At 42.6% G+C, this 16,902-nt stretch overlaps 1 protein-coding gene across 1 annotated transcript in view; it reads right to left on the bottom strand.

Moving 5' to 3' along the window:
• The window catches only part of ppp1r13bb (protein phosphatase 1, regulatory subunit 13Bb), a 66,730-nt gene that overhangs the window by 13,268 nt on the left and 36,560 nt on the right, over positions 1-16,902 (bottom strand). The window contains exons 5-7 of the mRNA XM_056294104.1: positions 16,252-16,322; positions 6,158-6,259; positions 1,175-1,349 (exon numbers count right to left, since the gene is read on the bottom strand). Of these exons, the coding sequence (XP_056150079.1) occupies positions 1,175-1,349; positions 6,158-6,259; positions 16,252-16,322 (348 nt within the window). The remainder of the gene's footprint in view (positions 1-1,174; positions 1,350-6,157; positions 6,260-16,251; positions 16,323-16,902) is intronic.

Below are 16,902 nucleotides of genomic sequence, written 5' to 3'. Positions count from 1 at the left end.
GCCATTTTGCCATGACTTCGAAGTATGCTTGTCCATTTGGAAGACCCATTTGCGACCAAGTTTTTAACTTCCTGTCTGATGTCTTGAGATGTTGCTTCAATATAGCCAAACAATTTTCTTCCTCATGACGCCATCTATTTTGGAAGTGCACCAGTCCCTCCCGCAGCAAAGTACCCACCCCCACAACATGATGCTGCCACCCCCATGCTTCACGGTTGGGATGGTGTTCTTCGGCTCACAAGCCTCCCCCTTTTTCCTCCAAACAACGATGGTTATTATGGCCAAACAGTTAAATTTTTGTTTCATCAGACTAGAGGACATTTCTCCAAAAAGTAAGATCTTTGTCCCCATGTGCAGTTGCAAACTGTAGTCTGACTTTTTTTCTATGGTGGTTTCGGTGCAATGGCTTGTTCCTTGCTGAGCGGCCTTTCGGGTTATGTCGATATAGGACTTGTTTTACTGTGGATATAGATACTTTTGTACCCGTTTCCTCCTGCATCTTTACAAGGTCCTTTGGTGTTGTTCCGAGATTGATTTGTACTTTTCGTGCAGAAGTACTTTCATCTCTAAGAGACAGATGCGTCTCCTTCCTGAGCGGTATGACAACTATGTGGTCCCATGGTGTTTATATTTACATACTACTGTTTGTACAGATGAATGTGGTACCTTCAGCCATTTGGAAATTCCTCCTAAGGATGAACCAAACTTGTGGAGATCCTATTTTTTTTTCTTCTGAGGTCTTGGCTGATTTCTTTTTATTTTCCCATGATATCAAGCAAAGAGGCACTGAGTTTGAAGGTAGGCCTTAAAACACATCCACAGGTACACCTCCAAATTGACTCAAATGATGTAAATTAGCTAATAGAAGCGTCTAAAGCCATGAAATAATTTTCTGGAATTTTCCAAGCTGTTGAAAGGCACAGTCAACTTTTGGAAAAATTAGTTGTGTCATGCACAACATAGATATCCTAACTGACTTGCTAAAACTTGTTTGCTAGCTTGTTTGTTTAAAGCTTGTTTGTTAACATGAAATCTGAGCGTCTGGTAGCGTAGTGGTCTATTCTGTTGCCTACCAACATGGAGTTGATGGGCAACCAACCCTGTGCACATGCGCGCGCGCGCACACACACACACACATTTAATGATGTGTTTAACTTCATGTGTATATACATACACAGGTTGCCATTGATGACCTTGCTGTAGTCCACCTGGCCTCTCATGGCCCTGATCTTCTTGAGCTTGGCCTCCTGACTCTCCACACGCTCCTTCAGCCTCTGTAGCTTCTCACTCTCTGAGACTGATTGCTGCTGTCGCCTCTCCTGCTGCTTCAGATAACGCAGACGTTGCTCCTATAGGGAGGGAGAGAGAGAATGACAGAGAAGGGACGATGAAAGGAGATGAAATGGAAGAGCCAATATCAAGTTTGGATTTATTCATATCGACTGAAGAAAAGCAAAGACGAAACTACCCAGACCCACGCACGGCGCACTTATACTGCACATGTAGGTGCAGCAAAGCAGTGTTCAATGAGAAAGGGGACAACAGCAGACATCCCTCTCAGGTCGTCCATGAGTGAGTGAGTGACCACCACCACCATTTCCCATGCACAGCCCACAGCGGCCATTGCAGTTGCGCGCGCATCCTAGCAGTGGCACTTGTGTTCTACTAAACATCCCTACTTAACGTCCCTCCCAGGTTGTCCATGGGTGAATGAGTGACCACAATTTGCGATGCATAGCCTGCGGCAGCAGTTGTGTGCACACCGTAGGAAGACGGGGCACTGTCTGAAATATGACAAACTACATGTTCACAATCAGCCAGAACACAAAAGATAAGAGGAACACGAACTTGTTTTTTTTTCTTTTTGGTTTTAAAAATAAGGGCACAAGGACAGAACTCATACTTCAGGGTAGCCACCTCTCACCAAAATGCAGATCATTGAAATGCAGCTCAAACAAATGTATGTCATTCATCAGCTTGTACAACCTACTCCCTGATATGACAGACTCAAGGCTCAGCGTTTTCGGTTTTTACCGATTGTCACCGAAAAATACCCAGATTTTTTTTAAAAGGAGCAGATCTGTTTAAACTGATTTTCACCCGGATTTTATGTTTTCACGGATCCAAAAGTTGTTCCTGTTCGTGTGAAGTTAAGTATCAGTGTCCTCTTGTGGCGAAATTCGGCATGCTGGATGGCTTTGAAAAATAAAATCCGAAAACGCTGAGCCTTGGACATACTTTATATGGGAAATCACACAATTACACAAGCATAATGTAAATGGGACGATCTCCAGTGGAAAAGGAGTCTCTTCAGTGGTAGTTAAGGGAAGCCCAGGAGAACTCGCGTCATTACTTCATAAATCCTGCCTGTCAATAGCAGTGAATTAAAAATGAAAAAGGACCATAAGGTGCACAACAATGGTGGATATTGGCCAGTACTCAACAGGTCAAAAAGTAAAGACATTGACTGCTTTTTGTTGTTTACAAAGTTGGATTACTCTGTGTGGCAGGTTGGAGATGGCAGATTTGGTCATTGGTAATATGCGATTGGTGAACAGAGCAGCAGTTCATTGGCTTGCCTAACCATGAAACAAGTGCACATCCCCTGTGTGCCACCATGGGCTAAATGGACACAACTGAGAGAAAGGCTAAATGGATTTTAAAAGTAAGTTCTGCGCATCTGACTTTTCAAGTCCCACCTTTACTTTTTTTTGATTCAGAGAAAAACAATGGCATGGATACAAAGGCTTCTATTTGCATTCCACTGTGTCCATAGAATAAAATAAGCTGAACGAGGTGGTTGGGTGAGTTTCTTTACCTTGGCATTACATATTATATAAATAACAAACTAATCTAGTTATATGCAACGATAGTATCCCTGACAGTAGTGGTGTGTTTTTTAGCAGGTCATTATATACTAGTTTGCTTCAAGTCTTGCTGTTAAAGCAGCATAGAGAAACTACATCAGCAAGATGCCACACAAGAGTTCGCCTACAAGTAGCTTATGCAGACATCCATCTGGGAGGCATTCCAGAAATTTAAATCTCTACATGTGCTAAATGAAATGTTACTCTGTGCTGTGTCACGTCTGTCTGAGGGCTTAGAAAAGGGTCAGATGACTGCATCTCTGTATCCTGCTGAGCATTGCTCCAGTTCAACATCCAAAAAGGGAAACAACGGGCCCAGATTTGCGAATGACTGCAGGGCTTCAGATGGACCTAATTCTGAGAAGCAAAAAGACAATAAACAGCCACGTGGAGGGGTCTAAAACAGGAAACCTCTAGCATGACTAATCCAAGACACCACAAGTGTAATATTCCATCTCCTTACTCTGTTATTATTATTATTTTTTTTTTGGACCCCCCCCTTTTTTTCTCCCCAATTGTATCTGGCCAATTACCCCACTCTTCCAAGCCTTCCTGGTCCCTGCTCCACCCCCTCTGCCGATCCAGGGACGGCTGCAGACTACCACATGCCTCCTCCAATACATGTGGTGTCGCCAGCTGCTTATTTTCACCTGACAGTGAGGAGTTTCACCAGAGGGATGTAGCGTGTGGGAGGATCACGCTATTTCCCCCCAGCTCCCCCTCCCCCTGAACAGGTGCCGTGACTGACCAGAAGAGGTGCTAGTGCAGCGACCAGGAGGATGCCGACCAAGCTGGAGGCAACATGGGGATTCGAACTTCCGACCCCCATGTTGGTAGCCAACAGAATAGAGCACCAGGCCACCCAGATGCCCCTACTATGTTATTTGTAGAAATCCTGAGCGACAAGAAAACTGAAAATGAGAAACTTTGCCAGCAAATATACCTTCACCTAAAACACTAAGAAATCTTGCCAGTACACAGTCTGAGTTGTTACTTCACTTTCATTATCAAAATTAATAACCAATTGCACTTGTTCCTTATTGGTTACCAAGTAGGAGGAGGGGCATTGATTAACTGGATATGTTGCCTCTAACACTATATAAACTGTAACAAAATAGCTCTGAATGGGATAAAGAAAGGTAAGGACATCGCATTTAACACGCTGGACAATTAACAGGTTCTCAGGGACTAGGACTGGCTCCGATTAACTGGATATTGGGATATTCATTTTGCAGGTTGGTATTTGGACTTGACTTCGATATCTGGATACTTTTTGGGGGTTTTTTCTGTACAGTCATGTCAGGAGTTTTTAAATACAGCAACTTGATTAACTATCCTGTATTGTAGCCCATCGTCCTTGTCCTCTTTATAGACAAACAAGTCACGAAAGTGGATGACATGTCTGTCAGGTCTTTGGTTTACTAACCTACTAGTAACCCGGCTACCTGTATTAAAGACACTGATTACCTTAGCATTATTGTTAAAATATATGAGGTAATGCTATCCACTCGAATAAGGTTGTTCATCAGTGCCAAGTATGTGTTGCCTTGTTTGTCATTTGATAGGTCAAACACTACAATGATCGGTTGTACCTTTCCTAAGAGGATCCAAGTATGTGCACATCCAGAAAATATTAAGGTGTAAGACAAAAACTGCAAAACTAGAATGAATGAAGGAGTAAAGTCTACGCACTAAGTTGCTCCCAAAAACCAATTTATTTGCAAAGTTTCTATCAGTCAGCTGTTCCTCGAGTCTGCCTGAGAAAGATCTGACTGATGGAAACGAATGAGTTTTTAGGAAAAATTTAGTGTGCAGACGTTACTCCTTCACTTGGGTGCAACCTTTCCTGTCAACAACTCAGCTGATGCCAAACATTATTTATGCATGCAGAAGTGCTTGGCTCTTTTATAATGGCAAGATGGTAATTAGGTCTATTTAGGGACCCTGATCCCAAATTGTTCCTGTGTTCATTTGTTTACTAAGAGTTTCAAAATATACACTTATGGGCGTCCAGGTAGCGTAGCAGTCTATTCCATTGCCTACCAACATGGGGATCGCTGGTTCGAATCCCCGTGTTACCTCCGGCTTGGTCGGGCATCCTACAGACACTATTGACCGTGTCTGTGGGTGGGAAGCCGGATGTGTTTATGTGTCCTGGTTGCTGCACTAGCGCATCCTCTGGTCGGTCAGGGTGCCTGTTTGGGGGGGGGGGAAATGAGGGGAACAGAGTGATCCTCCCACACGCTACATCCGTCTGGTGAAACTCCTCACTATCAGGTGAAAAGAAGCGGCTGGCGACTCCACATGTATCGGAGGAAGCATGTGGTGGTCTGTAGCCCTCCCCGGATCGGCAGAAGGGGGGGAGTAGCGACCGGGACAGCTCGGAGGAGTGGGGTAATTGGCCAAGTGCAATTGGGAGAAAAGGGGGGGGGAACCCCCCCCAAAATACACATTTTATTTTTCAAATCAAAATTATAATATCAAAATGGAACAAATGACTGCTGTGGTTTTATTCATTATCTGTCACCTGTCTTAGGCCTTCATTTGTTTTTATTGGCCAATTCATTTAGCGCAAATATTTGAATATTTGTTCAGAAAATGAGTGGCATACCCAAAGCTTGAAAAAACAGAACAGCTCTATTAGGAAGAATATAGTGGCTTCTGCATTCATGTACCATGCACTCATGAATGACTTAAGTATTCACAGACAAGTTGCATAATCCTGGCTCTCTGAGCTCATGGCCTTATTAAGTCCCATTTAAAAGTCCATTATGATCTATGTCCATATATTGACTCATAACTCAGTGCTTACAATCTAAATAGGTTCAGCAGTGGTCGATTGGGGTCTCAATGTGGGACGTTCAAAACACATCTTAAACTATTGTCCAGCAGTTAACCATTTCTAAGAAATGCACACAGCCCATGAAAAGGGTTAATTATCAAATATGTATTTTCTTTTTCTGTTGGGTAGGCAAGCAATACTCACATTAACTACAGCAATGTCACAATCAGCCCCAACAGACAGAAAACAGAAAATGTACTATATAGGAAACCTAGAGATTAAATAAGGGTAACTAAAAACTGATTGTATGTTGCAGTGGCCTGTGTAGAAGACAGAAGGTTTTTTGTCTAAATGGTAAAGTGAATTAGTTCAGTGACCTGGCAATGTCATTCTATTACACCATGTTACTTTACAAGTAAGCAACCTATTCTGATAAACCGCTGTGCTACTGTGATCTTCTTTGGGATGAGTCAGAACGCCAAACAAAGTGGCCGCAACAGAGCGTTACCTTTGCAACGAGCATCTGCTGCTGGGCTTCTATCTGCTGCTGCTGCCTAGTGGCCATCTCCTGAAGTTCTGAAAGTGTGAGCTCCACACGTTGATTCCCCACCTAGGAACACAAACAACTCAGAATTAATAAAGACAATAAGAACACAGCACAGGTTTGAATTTAAAAAGGGTGCCAGCAAAACATTGTTTAAAAGTTGAAAGGTGACCCAGACATGGAACTCTAAAAAATCCCATCGATTATAGCCCAATTGACCTTTCGCAAAGTACCGCCCCAGAATGGTGCTTGTCCAATCCTACCTTAGCAACGGTCCGTCAAGCTTTCAAACACAGCAAAATGCTGAAACGGTGTGCCTATAGGATCTGCAAATCGGATACTAGATATCTGAAAAGTTTGGAGGGGGCGTAATTTTCTTTCCCTTCTCGTAACCCAGAACACAAGAAGCGCAATGTCGGCAATAGATTTCGCAGTATAGCAGACCCCATGGCCAGCTTAATCCATCCAAAATCAACAAAAACACCTGTCTGCTCCAAGCTAAGCTTGCTACTAGCTATTATTGATAGCTAATACAGCTAACGTATTATTACTGTTACTTTTACCCACACAATGCGCTGATTTCTTCCTTCATGTTTTGGTGTTTTCCAGCTACTTCCTGGATAGTTCTGAAATGCTTGACGGGTATAGCAACAGTAACTAAGTGGGGCAGGACTTTGTGAAAGGTCAATTTCAGAAACCACTGTTATCGGTAAGACTTGGGAGTGCCATTCGTGCCATTCATATTCTTGTGTGCAGAAATTATCCCTTACCCTCTTTTGAACACCAATTCATATTTCTTTCATGTGGGGGCAATAATATCAAGAACTGACTGCTCCCTTAACAGCTTTGGAAGAGCTTTCCCGTGAAAGTTATTCAAACATAGAAGTAAACCAGCCTGACTGAGAAAGGTTTGCACAAAGCAGTTGCTGGAGATTTTTTAGTTACAGATTTCAGTTCAGTGATGAAGTGGATCAGTCACTCTTATGACAACAGGTTGGCACTAGAAACATGGTTCATTTTTACAGAAGGTACACTGATGAGCCAAAACATTATGACCACTCACAGGTGAACCAAATGACGCTGATGATCTCTAAACAAGGGCAGATGTCAAAGTCTGGGTAGATTAGATGGTAAGCAAACAACCGTGTTGGATGAGCGACTTTGACATGGGCCAGATTGTTATGGCCAGACGACTGCGCCAGAGCATCTCTGAAACGGCAAGGCGTGTGGAGTGCTCCTACTCAGTAGTGGTGAGTACCTACTGACAGTGATCCAGGAGGGATAAACCACAAACCAGCGACAGGGTGTTGGGCGCCCAAGGTTCATCGACGCACGAGGGCAACGAAGGCTATCCCGTCTGGTCCGAACCGACAGAAGGTGTACTGTGGCACAAGTCACAGAAAATTTTAATGATGGTTACGGGTAGGGATGGGTATTGTTATAAGTTTAATGGTACCAATACTCTTACGGATATTGCTTATCGATTCGGTACTTTAACGGTACTCTTATTGGTTCTTTTTTGCCATTTATTAGGCGAAAAAAAATGAAACGAATCAAGAACAGAATTAACATTGCTTTATTTTCTCATAACTGGACAGAGCGTTACTTTTAATAATTTACCCATGTCTGTATAATTTAGTTAACTCCGTGGGCTCTAGGCTGCTAGCATACATAACATACCTGAGATGGATAGGGCAACAAGAAATGAATTACGAGCTAGGCAGTCAAAAACTGTATATTTCTCCACCTATATTTGATGCTTTATTGCTTGGTGTTTCGAAAGATTGCATGTGTTTCCACCCTTACATGCAAAAGACTCGTTAAACTTGTGGCAACGAGCAGTGTCAGCATCGACTCTGGTGAAGTATAACCAGACTTTTGACTGATTAGTTTTCGCTGCAATGTCACTTATAGCAAGCTCTGTGTGTGTATGTGTGTCTCAGAGAGAGAGCTGGCCCCACCCCTCAACTCGCACATACGACAGGCTCCAAGAGAGATCTCTCGTCTGGATTGGGAATAGCGAAAATGCATCATAGACGAAAGTCTTAATCTTATTGCAAACTAGAAACAGAGTTGATGAGATAGAAGATGAAAAATTATGTCTATATAGCCTAAATAAATGAAATTTATTTTCTTAATTTATTCCAATACCGATAGCAGAACCGTTAACGTAGGAGCTTATCAATATTAGTCTTTAATAATTTAGCACCTGTTCCTGTTTAATACATGGGTTCAGTACCCATCTGTAGTTATGGGAGGAACGTATCACAACACACAGGGCATCACACTTTTCTGCATATGGTGCTGCACAGCCACAGACTGGTCAGAGTGCCAATGATGACCCCTATCCACTGTCGAAAGCACCTACAATGGGCACGTGAGCACTGGAATTGGACCTTGGAGCAATGGAAGGTGGTCGCCTGGTCCTTTGAATCCCATTTTCTTTTGGACCATGTGGATGGCCATGTACATGTGTGCCGTTTACCTGGGGAAGTGATGGCACCAGGATGCACTGTGGGAAGAATGCAAAGCGGTGGAGGGTCTATGATGCTTTAGGCAATGTTCTGCTGGGAAACCCTGGGTCTGGCTGTTCATGTGGATGTCAATTTGACATGTGTCACCTACCTAAACATTGTTGCAGACCAGGAACATCCCTTCATGGTAATAGTGTTCCCTGATGGCAGTGGCCTCTTTCAGCAGGATAATGCGCCCTGCCACATTGTTTAGGAATGGTTTGAGGTACATGAGGAAGTGTTCAAGGTGTTACCCTGGCCTCCAAATTCTCCTGATCTCAATCTGATGAAGCATCTGTGGGATGTGCTGGACCCACTAGTCTGATCCACAGCGGCTCCACCTCACAACTTGCAGGACATATAGGATCTGCTGCTAATGTTTTGATGCCAGATACGACAGGACACCTTCAGAGGTCTTGTAGAGTCCATGCCTCGGTGGTTCGGTGCTGTTTTGGCGGCACATGGAGGCTCAACAGCATATTGGGCAGGTGGTCATAATGTTTTGGCTCATCAGTGCATATGTGGCTAAATATATATGGCAATTATATACAAAGGATTCACATTAGCCAGCCTCAAAATGAGAGCGCTACAACAAGCATCACATTATTCCTTTCATTTATGTCAAATCATCGCCCTTCAATCTTTCTAATGACAGTCATTCAAATGCTCAAACCTAAAGTCAGGGCAGAAACTGGCAAGCAAATAGCAAATAGAGGAGATGGGAGGCCATAAGTGGAGATAGTTGTGCAATTTATTCTACCATCAGCTTTATCCAATACATGACTAAAAGCAGTGAGCCTAGGCTTCAACAAACCAATGGTTCAGCTTTAACCAATAATGGCTGGTCCATCCAAAATAACATTTCAAGCCTGAGAACTCAATCATGCCAAGTACCATTTAAATTCACTATGTCTCTCCCCTCATTGTAATACATTTTCAATACTTGCACTTTTTTATCATTTTAATCTATAATCCGTTTTCAGTGCAAAACAATGAGAGAAAAAAACAAAGAATTGAAACAACTAAAAGACTAACAGAAAAGAAAAAGTTAACATAAGATTAATTGGGAGAAACAAAACCTAAATTGATGTCTTGAGAAACAACTTATGGCACTGATTTTTAAAGCTATGGAATCAAACGGCCATGGTCTTAAACAAGAGTGGGATTTATACAGTGCTCTCTCCTTACAGAAACACTCCCAACATTATGATAATATGACATTAATGGTGACTTGACTCACTTAGCGGGCAGGGAATTTGAGGCTGTGAGTACAACGGCATCAATTTGTTTGCACGCAAAACATAAGCTTTGCATCACTTAAGGCTGAGAAGAGACCAGAGTGGCAAAAGCAAAGCATCAGCAGACATAATGGGATTAAACATGTTCCCACAATGCTGACAAACACAGTTGGAGCTACCATGGTACAACAAAAAGGGTTGTTAATTCAAAATGCATCCACTTGTCAAAAAAAAATTTTTTTGGACCCCCCCCCCCTTTTCTCCCCTATATTACCTGTCCAATTACCCCACTCCTCCGAGCTGTCCTGGTCGCTGCTGCACCCCCTCAGGGCTGCAGACTACCACGTGCTTCCTCCGATACATGTGGAGTCGCCAGCCACTTCATTTCACCTGACAGTGAGGAGTTTCACCAGAGGGACGTAGCGCGTGGGAGGATCATGCTATTCCCCCCAGTTCCGCCTCTCTCTGAACAGGTGCTCCGACTGACCAGAGCAGGCGCTAGTGCAGTGACCAGGACACATACCACATAGGGTCCGCGGTGGTGTAGCGGTCTAAGCTTCGGCTTTGTGTCGATGCAGTTGCCCACTGGGGTCTGGGGTTCGCGCCCCGGTCTCGTCAGATCCGACTATGGCCGGACTCGATGAAGCAGCAATAATTGGCAACGCTGTCTTCTGGAGGGGGACGGAGTCGGCTTGTGTTCGTCACATGAATGCGTCTCTGTGTGTGTCGGAAAAAGCAGTGGTTCGGCCTGGATTCACCTTGTCACGAAAGTGGCGAGGCGTCTCCTTCGAGACTGCCGGCCGGAGAGATGCAGTTGGCGAACGCATGCAGTACGAGGGTGGGTGTTTGAGCTAAAATAGGGATCGAATGGCCACTAAATTGGGAGAAATCAGAAATAAATTTTAAAAAAAACGGACACATACCACATCTGACTTCCCACCCGCAGACATGGCCGATTGTGTCTGTAGGGACGCCCGACAAAGCCTGAGGTAACACACGGATTCGAATGCCGATTACCGTGTTGGTAGGCAACCTGGACGCCCCGTTCAAAAAAATTTTAAGTCCCTTTTTTTGTTGTTGATTTTTTCCCTCCTTTTTCTACCCCACCGTACCCGTCCAATTACCCCACTCTTCCAAGCCATCTCGATCACTGCTCCACCCCCTCTGCCGATCCAGGCAGGGCTGCAGACTACCACATGCCTCCTCCGATACATGTGGATTCGCCAGCCGCTTCTTTTCACCTGACAGTGAGGAGTTTCGACATGGGGACGTAGCGCGTGGGAGGATCACGCTACCCCTCCCATACAGGTGCCCTAACCAACCAGAGGGGACCCTAGTGCAGCGACCAGGACACATACCCACATCTGGCTCCCCACCTAGACACGGCTAATAGTGTCTGTAAGGACGCCTGACCAAGCTGCGGGCAGCAACACGGGGATTCGAACTGGCGAGCTCCATGGTGGTAGGCAATGGAATAGACTGCTACGCTACCCGGATGCCCCCAAGTAAGTCCTTTTTTTTTACCCAGCCTACACCAATTTGTTTTCGTGGAAGGAGAGTGCATATACTGGGCAATAATGTGTTACGTTATTGATCCTTGGGGTAGAAATTCTCTGTTGGCACCAAGAATTTTGCAGCATAAACTGGAGATTGTTTCAAGCATAACCATCTTGCTATATTTTGGTGGGGCGCACTTAGCATCCTTTTAGCATGTCCCAGAACCACACTTAAAGAAACATTTGTGTCGTAAACCCAGACAGAGAAAAGGGGTTAGGTGGAAAGAGTATAAAGATTACGAGAAGATATGTTGACAAGACACAGGTGCTCAGTGCTCGGAGATGGAAGGGGATTAAACAAGCAGAATGCAATGGTTACATAGGTTTTTGTAAACCATAATTGTGTGAAAATTACTTGACACACCTACAAACTTCAATATTTTTTTCTATTTAATACTTTGGCGTCAAATAAAAAAAACAGTAGTGATGCATTATTATTTCTTGCGAAATTAAAAGACATCTGGTCACCCTAAGTACTAGCTTCAATGAGCTGCTTTATGCTTTTGTCAAGGTTTTTGATGTCATATTTTCTGGATAATCTATTACTCTGTGTTTGACTGGTGATGACTCAGTGACAAGAGGGTAAATAACACGTGAGAATATAGAGAGGCTCACAGAAGCTATAGAGAAAGTAGCATCAATGGCCACTACTGCTGTGAATTCCAATATGTTGTAAAAACGTTTCACACAATGAAAACGTCTCTGAAACAGTACAATGCTGTTCCATGGTGTTCCCGTCATGGCTGGTGTGACTGAATTGGCACCTTTAGGCTATAGTTTATATAATAAAAAAAAAAGAAGAGGACAACCCATTAAAAGGACTATGTTCTACCTGAATACTGACCTCCATTGTTCTGCATTGTGAATAACAAAACAGACAACTTAGCCAAAACAGCTCGTTTTTCTTTTTTTGTGTGCAAAAAACAAACAAACAAACAAAAAACTGCAGAGCTGGGGTCATTTACGTTGATCTTTACTGATGCTATGCCTCAGGAAAGCTGAATTTTACACATCTCTTTAAAATGCTATTTTTCTAATGTTTGTTGCAGACTGTTGAACTCTTGAGAACAAAAAAAGAAAAAGCTACTGTCCACAGGCCACTGCTAGATCCTTCCTATGACTGAATAAAATGAAATGCTAAGTGGAGCACAGAACACAGGCCTCCCAGCTGAAAGCAGCATTGAAATAAGTGCTCCAAGGCTGTGCCCATGAAAAGAGAGAGAGAGAGGTGGGGGGAATGCCACGGTGGTCTTTTCAATAATGTGCTCTCAGACATTTATAATATAGCAAATTAAGTGCTCTTTGAACGTGAAAAGATTCTTAAGAGGCACAAGAGTAGAAGACAGTTATTCCAGTTAGATTGATCTGTTGTCTATTCCTGTCCTTATGCTGCCTCGTACTGTGCTTAATATAGCTAATATATTGTACTGCAAAGCCTCTCATTTCTAAAAGTACAAGAGAAAGAAAAGTAATTACCTACAAGATAGGATAGATATGCCAGAAAGAGAAAAAAAGAGCCAAAGAAAGGACTGTTTCGATTGCAATATCCTTGCAAATAAGTCAAGTCGATATCTGAAGGCATCTCATCATTGGTCAAATTTAAAAATGTTGCTTTGGGGGAAAAAAATCATTTGTAATGAAAGGAGGGATGGAGATGCCAAATAACTGAGGAAGAGAAGGAATTATAAATGTGTGTGTGTGTGTGTGGGGGGGGGTTGTGGTAACAACTGTGGCTGAGACAGTGATAGTAGGGGGCGGCACTGGCACGCACAGCCACGCTAAAGAGTGCACAGGCGGCTAAGCATCACTCATAACCCCCCCCCCCCCCCCCCGGCGAGGGACACACATCGTCGGGCCGCAGAGTGTGATGGAGTGGAAGTCTGAGGGAACACCCGACTCACTAGGGCATGAAGAGGGTGGGAGCCAGAGCGCCGTTCACCCATTTTGACAAGCTCTCTCTTAAAACATGTAAACGTGATGGATAACAACCCAATTCCCTCAATTACAGCATGTAGTGAATAGCTGTGCATGCATCTCAGTGCGAGTAAGGGGCAAACTCACAAAAACAAAACACAAGCTGTTTACTTTAACAGATGATCTCAATTTAGCAATCATAGGAAAATTTATTGTACTTTCATCTCATAACAACCCAACCACACCCCCACTGCTGGCAAACATTCCAAGTGAAAATAAACATGTCAACTCTGCTAGTAGGCCAAATTTCCATCATTAATAACGGAAGAAATTAAAAAATTGTGGTCCTTTCAAGTTATCAATTATGCAACGCATTCAAGGCAGTCGATGACATTATATGTGTATGTTTTAGTGCACAATGTACCAGTCCCCTAGGGCATTTCTATGTGCATGTCCTACATGAAGCAGCATCCCGCTGAGAAGTAGATCAGCCTTGCATGGTGGTGAGAAAGCCCCTTGCTTGGGCATCAGCCTGTGGCGGAGCCAAAGCAATGATCCTCTTAGGGTCTGTTATATCATCCGACAGGCCGACTGAATATAATCCTCTAAATCAGAGACTAGAAATATTAGTTGGGGCGCAGCGAGCCTCTGCACTTGGGAGGTTAACCAGAGGTGCCCACACGACTGATAACTTTCCTTCACTTGAAGTGAAACTCTAATGAGAATAAAGTAGTGCTGTTCAGCTTGGCTGCTTGACAGGTGATGTGGTGGTGATGAACTGGTAGAATATTGATTGTACACACACAGAGAAGAACAACTGTCTGGCTCCCTGAGAGCTGACTATACTTTTATGGCCTAAAACAGTTCTATCAGAAGATATTTCTTCACACATTTAAGAAAGCTGTGCAAAATTTGTGGGGTTTTTTTTTTCAATCAAATGAAACCAAGTTTCACTGCTTTAATTTCATAATGCCAGCTGTTATTCTCAGTACGTTTGCCCTGGTCAGGAGTTGGTCCCTACTAATGCTACCAGACTCCTGACAAGAACTAAGATGAGATATGTCTTTCAGATTTGCTTTATTGGGTAGCATAAAGGTTTGATTTTGAAATGTATCTCAGGATCATTTGGACCAGAACCATTCTAAATCTCTGAACTTTTAATGTCCTGTAAGCCCATACACAGCCTCGGCTCTTAGGACAGCACTCTTTAGGTCACATCAATCGGCGCTGTAGAAAAAGGGTGCATAGTTTTATGATGGAACAGAACAACTTCCAACTTGCCCAGTGACATTAGCCTGTCCTAAGGTGACCTCCTCAGACAATTGTTAGTCCTGCTGTTATCTGAACAATGGTTTTAAATTCATCATTATTCTTGCTTTAATAATTTTGTACACTTGACCTGTGAGTATCAAGGATGCTGTACATATAATTTTTTTTCCTATTTATCCTTTATATTTTGTTTCATTGGCAACATCTTTACCGGGTAAAACACAGTTCTAAATGTTGAGCAAACTTGTTTTTTTCTAATCATTTATGATTTCTAATATCTAAAATTCTAAAATGGAAATTCCCATGATTTTTGCTTTCATCAAACAAGAAAGAGAAACTGCTCAGGATTTCAATGAAATTGACTACTAAGTGCTCTCATAGTGCAGAGCTATAATTTTGTTTGCAGAAAAGCCCACAATCCTTCCATCTCCTGCTGCACTAGATTGTTCCCACCCCCTTAAGGTTGAATTAGTTCCGATCCCTTGACCGCAACACTTTCCCACTAAAATCTGGGACAGATGGTTGGGAGGGAGAGGATGCCGTTACAGAGGCTGCTCTTATCAGAGCCTTTCAAGTCTCCTAGCCTTTGCAACCTGGAAGTTATAGAACGGAGCACAGGCACAACACCATTTCTATCTGACAGGGAAATCTTAGCATTGTCAGGGAAATAGATCAGCATGAAAACCATAGGAACAAACAGTTTGGCGAATCTTGTACATCTTCCTAATATCAGCTTCTGCACTTGTACATAAAAATTAATGGCCCTTTTGTCCATGTGACTATACATTTTAAGTATAACACCTGCAGGAGTTTCTCTATTCATTAGATAGTTCCACATGATGATAATGTGGTGTCAATGTGGGCAGGTAAACTAACTGTTGCCCAAAACAAAACTTTCATTTTACTATTTACTCTATGCAATGTCATGAATAAGGCTGGACCTCCAACATTTCTATTCAATGTATTTTTTAGAAAAACAAACAATGTTGTCAAACTGTCTGTTTCCGAACTACAATTAGCATGATTCTTTGCACCAGTGACTTACTGAACAGTTTGTGTTTCTTTGACCTGTGCTGGTTGCAGCACTGACACATACTAAATGGAGAGCTGACTTCAAAAAAAAAAAAAAAAAACACAGCCCAAACACACACAATATGTTGAGGAAATGACCCCACTTGCCTAGTGTTATATTTGCTTCCAAAAACTAAGGATAAGGTCTACTGAATGTACTTAATGTAAAGTTAGCAAGTGCAAGTCTCATCATTTGACTCTAACCTGAACTGTGGCCAGTGCTTACATACAGATGAGGTTGTGGGTGATGAGTGTTTGTTCTTAAATTGTTACTTTTTTGCGATAGAAAAACACAAAGTAGAACCTACTATTTGCACTACACTTAGGTTGAATTTGAAGTTACACTGGGGCAAGTGCACTTGACCGTTTCTAAAACTTGTCCTGGTATAGAACAATTTATCTCACCAACTAAAGATACAATACAATACAAAAAAAAGAATGACATAAAAGGCAAATGTGTTATGTTTTGATTGTACTTTATGCTATTTGAGTCTTACCCCATTCTCATTGTGCTTCTCTCCACTGTTTCCACTTCGACGAATGGTTTGATCTTGAGACTGCTGACTCCCTGCACAAAGGAAAAAAAGCCATACAGACACATGCACACACATACACACACAGAGAAGTGCACATTAAGGGATAACTATCATTCTCAGAGATGGTTTTGAAATTCAATGTCATGATTGGGTATGACAGTATTCAAGAGAATTTAGAAACTGGGACAAGCACTGCTGACAACAGCTACCTATCTTCTTCTTTTACAATAAAGACATAATAGAATGACTCTTCACAGACAAGGGAAGGATATGGCCCTTTTCTCATTTTAAGTACTCCAGGCTGCCTCAGGCATGGAGTTGCTGTATATTGACTAAAAATGCAACTGCAATTATACTTTGGTATCAACAAGCCCAAGCAACTCTCCGATCACCTCTGATGGTGTTTGGGGTGACTGGATTGTCACTGAGGAACATTTTCAATTATTAAAAAGTATTATGAAATTAAAACACAATAGAAAATAAATTATGAAATTAAAATGTATTTTAATGCAGTTCAGTGCATCATGATCAACCATGACACATGACACCAAGGGATAAGGAAGTTAGATGATTCGTTCCTTTTTGGATTTTCTTCTTTTTTTTGGATCCCCC

This window comes from Lampris incognitus, chromosome 15 (genome assembly GCF_029633865.1).
Source record: "Lampris incognitus isolate fLamInc1 chromosome 15, fLamInc1.hap2, whole genome shotgun sequence".
Lineage (NCBI taxonomy): Eukaryota > Metazoa > Chordata > Actinopteri > Lampriformes > Lampridae > Lampris > Lampris incognitus.
The sequence above is the reverse complement of the archived record's forward strand: the minus strand, read 5'-3'. Positions and strand labels throughout refer to the sequence as shown.